At 37.6% G+C, this 10,620-nt stretch overlaps 1 protein-coding gene across 1 annotated transcript; it reads left to right on the forward strand.

Annotated features, from left to right (window-relative positions):
* The first annotated feature begins 4,008 nt into the window (after window positions 1-4,008).
* On the forward strand, window positions 4,009-5,400 carry LOC145223137 (corticotropin-releasing factor receptor 2-like). The gene is made up of 3 exons (XM_080089520.1): window positions 4,009-4,050; window positions 4,344-4,617; window positions 5,126-5,400. Exons 1-3 carry the CDS (start codon window positions 4,009-4,011, stop codon window positions 5,398-5,400), a joined length of 591 nt encoding a protein of 196 aa, XP_079945646.1.
* The last annotated feature ends 5,220 nt before the right edge of the window (window positions 5,401-10,620 follow it).

Here is a 10,620-nt window from a genome sequence, read left to right on the forward strand (position 1 = left end):
TCCGCGAGGAGTTCGTTACAGGGCCCTATAATTTTGCAGGGTAAATGCTATAAAACAGTTTGCCAATGTATCCCGGGTAGTTTTTTGAAGACCGGTCCGCGAATAAATTTCACTTTTAAAAACGGTCCGCAGTGCAAAAAAGGTTGCCGACCCCTGATTTACATGATATTTTTCTGCACAGTTGCAAGTTCTTTTTCGCCTTTTTCTATGCAATTTTGGATTTGCGTCATGCACTTGTACAGCACAGTCAAAGTGTAATAAACTGCTTCAAACAGACATAGAAGTTTTGTTTGAAAGCAAAGAAATGCAGACGAACCGGTTAGTCGGGAAATCAATGAGCCCAGTGCTTTATTCCGTTTTACCGGTTTTTACGGTTAACCCCGAATGCAAATTAATCTGTAGTATAATTCAGTAATTTAAACATAAGAATCCTAACCATTTGTATTACAAGTTAAATACATTTGCTTTCCAGCCTAAAGTCATGCCTAACACACAAACGATTTTCAATTAACACATAGTATCAAGTTTAAAGAGCTCTTCTGGCAAATGTGATTTTATTCCGACGTTTCGACGTCGTATACAGGTCGTCTTCATCAGGGTAAATAACACTGAATGCGACTAGTACAGTGCAAGATAAACAAAGGAAAAAAGAATAGAATGCAAGCACGTCACAACGCAACGAAAACACCGCGCGATAACAAATGATTGGCCCTCAAATCTTTAAGCAGGTGCCTGTAGCAACACATAGTATGGTTTAAAACGCAAGCAAACAAACAAGATACAGTTTTTAAGGTAAGCAGAGGATGCCGCTGTTTTCTACCTTTCAGGTATTCAAGAGCACCACCACGCGGTCAATTTTACACATAAACTTATTCGCAAAGTGTCGCTCACGACCCGCAGTATTTTTTCGCTGTTTTATCTTGTTACATTTTGGGAGTAACTTGGCCGAATGGCCCAGGGCGCATTATTCATTTACAACTATTAAGAAAACTAAGCGGTGTTCGTCCTCGAGAGCATTTAAACCCGATGAAAAAAGTCCTGTGCATTTCTAGTAGTTATTCAACTCCTGTGAGATTGTATCTACATCACAACACGTTTTGTAGCAGCATTAGGCTTGAAAGTTAAAGAAACCCAGACTTGTCGAAACAATCAAATCCAATTAGCAATAAAATAAGAGAGAATTAAAATCTTGCAAGGTTTATCTGATTTCGTTTGTTTTAAGCCTCCCGTATTTTAGGGTCTAGATCAGGGGTGGCCAACCGGTCAAAGCCTAAGAGCCATATTTTTTATTGTGTTACCACAAAGAGCCACATTATACACATAAGCACATTGGTTAAATGGCTCGTCCTTTTCTCACACACAGAGACCTGTGCTTAGCCAAAACTATTCTAAATGTCGCACACCAACATAATAATGACACAATTAAACTTGTACAGACCACGGGCCAGTCATTTTCGACAATAAATGGTCATGGCAAACACTGTCTGTCACACAAAACTCTCATTTCAACGAATCCATCAAACAAAAACATATGAATTAAAATACCCCTTTTTTCTCATTCTATAAATAACGTGCGGTGAGATTCATTTCTGGTGAATTGCTAAAATCTTTTTTCACTGCCAATTTGAAGGCTAACTTGACAAAAATTTGTTTATTTAAAAGATTTTCCCTGCTGAAAAAAACTTGCGGTATTTTCATCTAACGCGCACGCGCCCCAAACACCTAACGCGAAATTGGCGAAACTAAGTTCATTGCGACGTCATTAATGCATTCACCACCAACAATCGCTCAATTCAAACCCAAGACAAACTGCTGATAAAATATAACGTTAGTCATAACCCGAAATGAGCAACCATTCATTGTTCACAATTGAATACATGCCATCATAATCAAGCCATTTGCCACATAAAGTTGCAGTTTTACAGCAAGGTTTGTGACCATACCGATAATAAGTTTGTTCAAAAGCAAAATTATTAAAGCTTTAAAGCTTTAAACGATTTTTGTACCAGATCTCCACATACTAACCCAAATATACACAATGGCCCCAAACTTCGCCAACAACTTAAGAGCCGCATAAAACCAGGCGAAGAGCCGCATGCGGCTCGCGAGCCGCGGGTGGGCCACCCCTGGTCTAGATCCTCAATAAATAGTATCTTCAATCGTACATTATAAATAGTGTAAACAGTGCAAATCACCTTTATTTTGATCATAGTACCTAATGATGATAACATTCCAAAAAAGTAGGTAGGCATTAACATTAAGTGTATAAAAAGCATTGACAACTGACTGTTACGTCATGAGCGTGGTAATAATTGCACTTAGTCAATCCAGTGTCGACGCTTTAATGTCGTAAGAAGTGTAACACAATGTAGTGTAACAAGCAGCTAACAGTAGGCAGTTGTTATTGACTACCACGTAACTGCAATGTGGTTTGATGTACGAATTTGACACAGTGAAGTAAAGACAATCCGGATTAGGAAATGTAGAAAGAAACACTTTATTCTGATGACTAGGCAAAGATCCGGATTAAATGTATCGCATCAATTTAACCGAAGCGTTTTGTCCAGAAAGATATTACACATTCGTACCACCAGTTTTATCGTGGTTATTGGCAATAATCCGGATAACCGAAGTTTACTGTACTGCTACTATAGGCCGGGAAGTGGTTGTTATAGTTGTTTCAAATTTCGACAAGGAAGTAAAGAGCAGAGGAAGAGTAAGTATTGCTTGTTGCGTGTTGGCCTCCTGGCACACACAGAACATCAAGTGTATGGCCAACGACATAAAGGCTGATTAAATATGCTTGTGTTTCATCCATAGTCGTCACGATCAAAATAAATAAATGTTTATTTTTAAACGAAGGCATCCCTTATATGATCATTTAGGCACAAATTTTGGCCTGTTGGTAAGAATTAAAAATACTATCATCATAGATTTGTTTTTAACTACATTGAACAGCTGTGTAAACTGACTTTAATATTCCCGTTTTGCGTGCATTAAACAAAGGCATTATTCCCGTATTTTGCGAGCAGTAAACAAGGGCATTTTATATTGATACACTTTAGTCAATTCCCAATTGACGTACTTCGGTTAGGTACAAAAGGAAAATGACGATAAATCGCACGATCGGTAATCTATATAGTGAGTCAGCTTGATTCCTATTCGTCACCAAAAAACATGATATAAATGTTTTAGCAAAGTTAAGCAAAGACACTTCCTGGTAAAGACCACGCACGCCTTAGCGGTATATGGGATTTAGGTTAGAGGAAAGTTGTTTATACGAACGAAAAAATACAACCCATTAATTAAGTAAATCTTTGCCATTATCAGGATCAGTAAATGCTTACATATATCGACTTGGAGTACCAGAGCTTAAAAAACGCAAAATTAATCTACACTTTTCACAATAATTGTTATAGTTGCTTTTTAGTTGCATAGTTTCAGTTTCAACACTTATATACATTTAATAGGTCAGAGCACAACACACATTAATAGCTGGGCTTTCGTGTCATTAAAACTGCATTATTCTACTTCAATGGGTATAAAAGCCTCCTTAACTTAATGAGCAGCCTAATTATATCAATGTGAAACAAATACGAAGCAAAACTAGCTCATCGTAAGTCAGTTAATATATGTTCATTAGTTTGCAAATGGAAGTCAATCGAAATAAACTTTTTGCTAATATTAAGTGACTTAATTACTGATGATCTGAAAAGCCATCAACAACAATGCATCAGAAAGCAGTTTTAGCTTAACACTCGTTAAACGCGTTTACGTCAAAGGGAAGTACTAAAGGATCTAATTTCCAGCGAGTAAAGCTTTACAGTCAGGCGATGCGGGTATGAAAGGGAAGGCCTGACACTTTTCATCAAAACCACCGACAAAATACTTTCGCTGAACAAGAAGAATCCTCGCAAAGTGGCGGCCACAAAGCTGGCATTGGGTTGGGGAATTCCTCTGTTAATCGTGCTTTTAGCCAGTGCCATTGGTTTCCCCACAAACCGTTACATGGATTCCGATCCGATCCACAAAAACTACTACAGATGTTGGGTAAGTTCAACAAGCTAAAAATATTTGTCTTCGAGGCACATCTGTTTGCAAATTAAAAAAAAGAACTTAAACGGTTGTTTAAATTGTCTTTACCCTCATAACAATGTCGCAATGGGGACGTCAAATTTTCCGTTAAGCACAGTTTTAGTTTAATGTGTACGATTTATTTTGTCTTGCACGCTGACCTATAAAGTAAACTACCACAAGCCACGGCAAAGGCGAGGAACCGCAGCAGCAAATAATTAAATCCGGCCATAACAAACAGTTGTAACCAAATCGTTTTTTCTCTGCAGGTTGGAACTGAATACAACGCTCTTCTCGCCTCTGTTATCATTCCTATGATAATCATCTACGTTGTGAACATCCTAATCGCCTTCAAAGTGATGTGGTTTGTCCACAAACTTCGGAGTAGCGCTAGAGAGCTAAAACCGTCCAACGGTGCTCACCGCGGATCTAACGTAGGCGCCGCGGTTCGAAGCGACGCCGAAAGCGTTGGCGCCACGCTCAAAGTTTTTCTTCTACTCATCCCGGTGCTGGGGGTTCCTCTGCTTTTTAGGTTTTTGACAAGTAAGAATTCGTATGAAAGCTCGTTTGATATTTGTGCAATGCAGTATGTCCCAGAAATAGAAGTAAACTGTTTAAGAGTATACACATGCAAGCTAATCCAATAAATAAGCTATCGCTGCCAGGCATTTTGTGTAAACGAGCATTACTCTTTCAGTAGTTTTTATGAAAGATAATCGACGTTCCGACGTCATATACAAGACGCATTTATCGGGATAATGACATATCTTTGAAACATCGAATTATTTATTATAAATACTGCTGGAAGAGCATTACTAGTTTATGCAAGCTAATGGCTTGACTGTATTCATAACCATATTTCCACATACATGCATTGAATTTGAATTACAGCACGAAATTATGCATAACCTGAAGTTACAACCATTATTGCAATTATTAATTTGCTAGCAAGTTTCCAAAGTAAAGTTTGCAATCAACTGCAGAAACATACTTCCCTACAGAGACAATATTGTCTGCCTGAATCGCCACTTAAATATGATTTGCATTGCAGGCATTGAACCATACGAAGCATCTGTGGTGTTCATGTACATCAACGTCATTCTTAATGGGCTGCAAGGTTTATTTCTCCTTCTCGTCTACTGCGTCTTTGGAACCGAGGTTCGGGAGGCCTGTTCCCGTTATGTACAAAGAGTCAAGCTGCGATACACGAGCGAGCCTTCAACCCACAACCCCAGCAAGGGAACGCCAAGCACCCATTCGACTAACACAAGTGCAGGATCGGGAAACAAAACCAACAGTTTGCCGGAAAATCAACACAGAATCTAGGCCAACTATAAGGATTTTCTCTGTGCCTGGAAAAATGAATCTTTCATCACGCCCGGACGCAAAACATTTTTCTTACAAAACTTGTCTGCTACGTCCGCTTTCATACAAACAGTTTTACAAAGTCATTATTTATTTATTTCGTGTTGTAAAGTCGGATCAAGTTAATAAGCTCGAACCCGATTATTTCTTCAAAAACGAAAGAATATAGTAATCGACATGAAAAAAATATTTTATATTTCTTGGAAGCAATTCTTAGGACGTTGAAAGTCAACATTTTTATCCATTGGTTTTATGCGATCAGTGTTTTTATAATTTGTTTTATTGTTGTTTTATGTTTTTCCTAATTTCGAAAAAAATCATCACAGGGTGGAAACTTTACAATCTAATCGCAAATGATGTAACCTGCACCTGTACAATTGTAAATCACCCTTTAATTCGTGTTTTACATGATATTCTGCACAGTTGCAAATTGTTTTTCGCCTTTTTCTATGCAATTTTGGGTTTGCGTCATGCACTTGTACAGCACAGTCAAAGTGTAATAAACTGCTTCAAACAGACAGAGAAGTTTTGTTTGAAAGCCAAGAAATGCAGACGAACCGGTTAGTCGGGAAATCAATGAGCCCAGTGCTTTATTCCGTTTTACCGGTTTTTACGGTTAACCCCGAATGCAAATTAATCTGTAGTATAATTCAGAAATTTTAGCATAAGAATCCTAACCATTCGTATTACAAGTTAAATACCTTTGCTTTCCAGCCTAAGTCACGCCTAACACATAACTTATTTTCAATTAACACATAGTATGGTTTAAAACGTAAGCAAACAAACAAGATATAGTTTTTAAGGTAAGCAGAGGATGCCACTGTTTTCTACCTTTTAGGTATTTAAGAGCACCACCATGCGGTCAATTTTACACAGAAACTTATTCGCAAAGTGTCGCCCACAATGCGCATTATTTTTGTGTCGTTTTATCCTGGTTCATTTGGGCAGGAACTTGGCCGAATGGCCCAGGGCGCGTTACTTATATACAACCATTAAGAAAACTGAGCGTGGTTCGTCCTCAAAAGCATTTAAATTCGACGCAAAACATCCTGTACATTTCTAGTAGTTATTCAACTGCTGTGAAATCGTTTAACGTAGCTACATTACAACACGTTTTGCAGCAACATTAGGCTTGAAAGTTTAAGAAACACAGATTGGTCGAAAGCATCAATTCCAATTAGAATTAAAAGTAACACAGAATTAAAATCAAAGACGAACTTGAACAGTCATAAGTTGGAAGGAACTTGGCCGAATGGTCCGGCGCGCCTAACCCATACACAGACATAAAAAAAACCTGATCGGGATTCGTCCCCCGGGAGTGTCCTAGGTTCGAACACCGTGAAAAAAAATAAAAAAACAAGCAAGTAGAATGCAACTGATGTCCCTTAGGCCGGAGTCAATAGGTTGACGAGATTGTGTCCTCTGCAGTCATACTAGTCATACCTGTACGTACTCCAAGGAAAAAAATACCAAATAAACTTATCTGGCACGATTTGATCCTGCAAGGTTTATTCGAATTCGTTTGTTTCAAGCCCCCGTATTTTAGAGTCTAGATCAGTGGTTCTCAAATTTTTTCATTATTTTTTCAAAACGGCCCCTATGCCATTACATCAAGGGCTCGCGGTCCTTTAGCTGAAATGTGTATTTTAGCAAAAACAAAGTTGATTTGCAGAATTTTAGCCAGTGAAGCAAAAATATCTAAAAACAGTTTGCGACATCACAGACAAGACAACAAAAACATTACAATTGTGCGCGAACAATTGCTTTTTTGTTACTTGTCACGCAATAAAGGCGATAGTTTAGCAATGGAGACAGTCGATCTTTAATTTTACTTTGATTTACACTTATTCAGTGGCACAAACTTACGCCAAATAAGATTAAAGAAGTACTTCAACCTTATCACGGTCCCCCCCAAAATTGCCTCATGGACCCCTAAAGCACCGTGGACCCCAGTTTGAGAACCGCTGGTCTAGATCCCAAATAAATAGTATCTATAATAAATAGTCTAATCCAGTGATTTTCAACCGGTGTTCCGCGGAACACTAGTGTTCCGTGAAAGATCGTCAGGTGTTCCGCGAGAAATTTGCTGGTTTGAATATAGGATTCTAATGTTTCAGACTTCTATGGTTTGAATTGTGTTTTATGTCAAACACCGGCCGAATATCACTGGTTTAATACAATAGGCGGAAATAGGTTTTCTTTTATGAAAATAATTATCCGCCATCCCCGATTGGAATGTTTTGTAGTGATTGGCTTATTGTTGTGTAATATTAAGACTCGTTGTCTAATAATGAAATAGCTGAATCGCGGGTAAATTGCTGACCGTTGGTGCAATTTAGCTTTGGGTGATCTTCAAAAAAACAAAAAACATTGAAACGCTGTCTCAGTCGACACGAGATTCAACAAATTTTCTGACGTTCAACATAATTGCTTGCGCGGAAAACGATGAATCACGGAACAGTCAGTGCTAGGCGAATATTGTATTTAGGTAACTAGTTTCTACTTTTCAATGCATCAAAATTTCGTTTGGTGTTCCGCAAACATATTTTAAAGTATAAAGTGTTCCGTGGCTCAAAAAAGGTTGAAAAACACTGGTCTAATAGGTGCAAATCACTTTTATTTTGATCATCTTTTGATCAAAGATCTAATGATGACAAGTTTCAAAGAAAAAAGTATGTAGGCATTAACATTAAGTGTATTAAAAGCATTGACAACTGACTGTTACGTCATGAGCGTGGTAATAATTGCACTTAGTCAATCCAGTGTCGACGCTTTAATATCGTAAGACGTAAGAAGTGTAACACAATGTAGTGTAACAAGCAGCTAACAGTAGGCAGTTGTTATTGACTACCACGTAACGGCAATGTGGTTTGATGTACGAATTTGACACAGTGAAGTAAAGACAATCCGGATTAGGAAATGTAGAAAGAAACACTTTATTCTGATGACTAGGCAAAGATCCGGATTAAATGTATCGCATCAATTTAACCGAAGCGTTTTGTCCAGAAAGATATTACACATTCGTACCACCAGTTTTATCGTGGTTATTGGCAATAATCCGGATAACCGAAGTTTACTGTACTGCTACTATAGGCCGGGAAGTGGTTGTTATAGTTGTTTCAAATTTCGAAAAGGAAGTAAAGAGCAGAGGAAGAGTAAGTATCGCTGGTTGCGTGTTGGCCTGCTGGCAGACAGAGAATGAAGATGTATGGCCAACGCCATAAAGGCTGATTAAATATGCTTGTGTTTCATCCATAGTCGTAACGATCAAAAAAAGAAATGCTTATTTTTAAATGGAGGCATCCCTTATGATCATTTAGGCACAAATGTTGGCCTGTTGGTAAGAATTAAAAATACTAGCATCATATATTTGTATTCAACTACATTTAACAATTGTGTGAACTGACTTTAATATTCCCGTATTTTACGTGCATTAAACAAAGGCATTATTCCCGTATTTTGCGCGCAGTAAACAAAGGCATTTTATATTGATTCACTTTAGTCCAGTGGTTCTTAACCTTTTTGGTGTGGTTTCCCACTAAAGTCAATCACCAACTTCGAATTTCCCCCTCTGTTATTTTTATAAACATGTTTTGTGCCCTTCGTTAACAAAAAAAATATTCTTTAAATGAAATACTTTTGTGGAGCGCTTTGTTCTGGTCCCTAAAGGTATACTGCAATCTTATTTAGTTTAAATAGCGCTTCTGTAAGAGATTAAACTTTTTGGAATACTGAAGAGTCTGCTATGCTTGCATTAGTCATTTATTGCATCACAATCAACAAAGGAAAGGCTTCTATTCGCGCACAACAGCAAAGTCATTGATGGTTTCAGTCTTGTCTGTGATGCAACAAACGGCCTTTGGATTTGTATGTGTCTTGTAAACCTTGGTTAAACCAATATTACATGTTGCTGCAGAAAAATTTTAGTAATGTAGCTTTCAACGGATAATTCAAAGCCCGTTTCGACCATCGAGTCCGAGTTTGCTCCTGTCAAGTCACATAATTTCCCTCCGAAAACATTAAATTTCCCACTAGTGGGAAATTTCTCACCGGTTAAGGACCACTGCTTTAGTCAATTCCCAATTGACGTACTTCGGTTAGGTACAAAAGGAAAATGACGATAAATCGCACGATCGGTAATCTATATAGTGAGTCAGCTTGATTCCTATTCGTCACCAAAAAAACATGATATGAATGTTTTTTACGTTAAGCAAAAACACTTCCTGGTAAAGACCACGGACGCCTTAGCGGTATATAGGATTTAAGTTAGAGGAAAGTTGTTTATACGAACGAAAAAATGCAACCCATTAATTAAGTAAATCTTTGCCATTATCAGGATCAGTAAATGCTTACATATATCGACTTGGAGTACCAGAGCTTAAAAAACGCAAAATTAATCTACACTTTTCACAATAATTGTTATAGTTGCTTTTTAGTTGCATAGTTTCAGTTTCAACACTTATATACATTTAATAGGTCAGAGCACAACACACATTAATAGCTGGGCTTTCGTGTCATTAAAACTGCATTATTCTACTTCAATGGGTATAAAAGCCTCCTTAACTTAATGAGCAGCCTAATTATATCAATGTGAAACAAATACGAAGCAAAACTAGCTCATCGTAAGTCAGTTAATATATGTTCATTAGTTTGCAAATGGAAGTCAATCGAAATAAACTTTTTGCTAATATTAAGTGACTTAATTACTGATGATCTGAAAAGCCATCAACAACAATGCATCAGAAAGCAGTTTTAGCTTAACACTCGTTAAACGCGTTTACGTCAAAGGGAAGTACTAAAGGATCTAATTTCCAGCGAGTAAAGCTTTACAGTCAGGCGATGCGGGTATGAAAGGAAGCGCTGCAGTTGGCTGTGTTGATTAAAACACGATTTGGTGCCACTGTCGGTGTAGATATACATGAAACATTTTAGTTGCCTAAACAGCTTAGAGCAACGACTCACAGGTTTTCGAAAATATTTGTTAGTGGGAATATATATATAAAACAGTTTAGTTGCCTAAACAGCTTAAAGCAAAGATTCACAGGTTTTCAAAAATATTTGACTAAGATTTTTGTTGTTAAATTATGGCAAGAGTTTTCCTTTAGTTATTATAAAATGTAAACCATTCTGAGATAATGACATAAACTCCAATGGGGGTTCAGTTAGTTTAGGTGAATAGAA

This window comes from Phallusia mammillata, chromosome 1 (assembly GCF_965637545.1).
Source record: "Phallusia mammillata chromosome 1, kaPhaMamm4.hap1.1, whole genome shotgun sequence".
Taxonomy (NCBI): Eukaryota; Metazoa; Chordata; class Ascidiacea; order Phlebobranchia; family Ascidiidae; genus Phallusia; species Phallusia mammillata.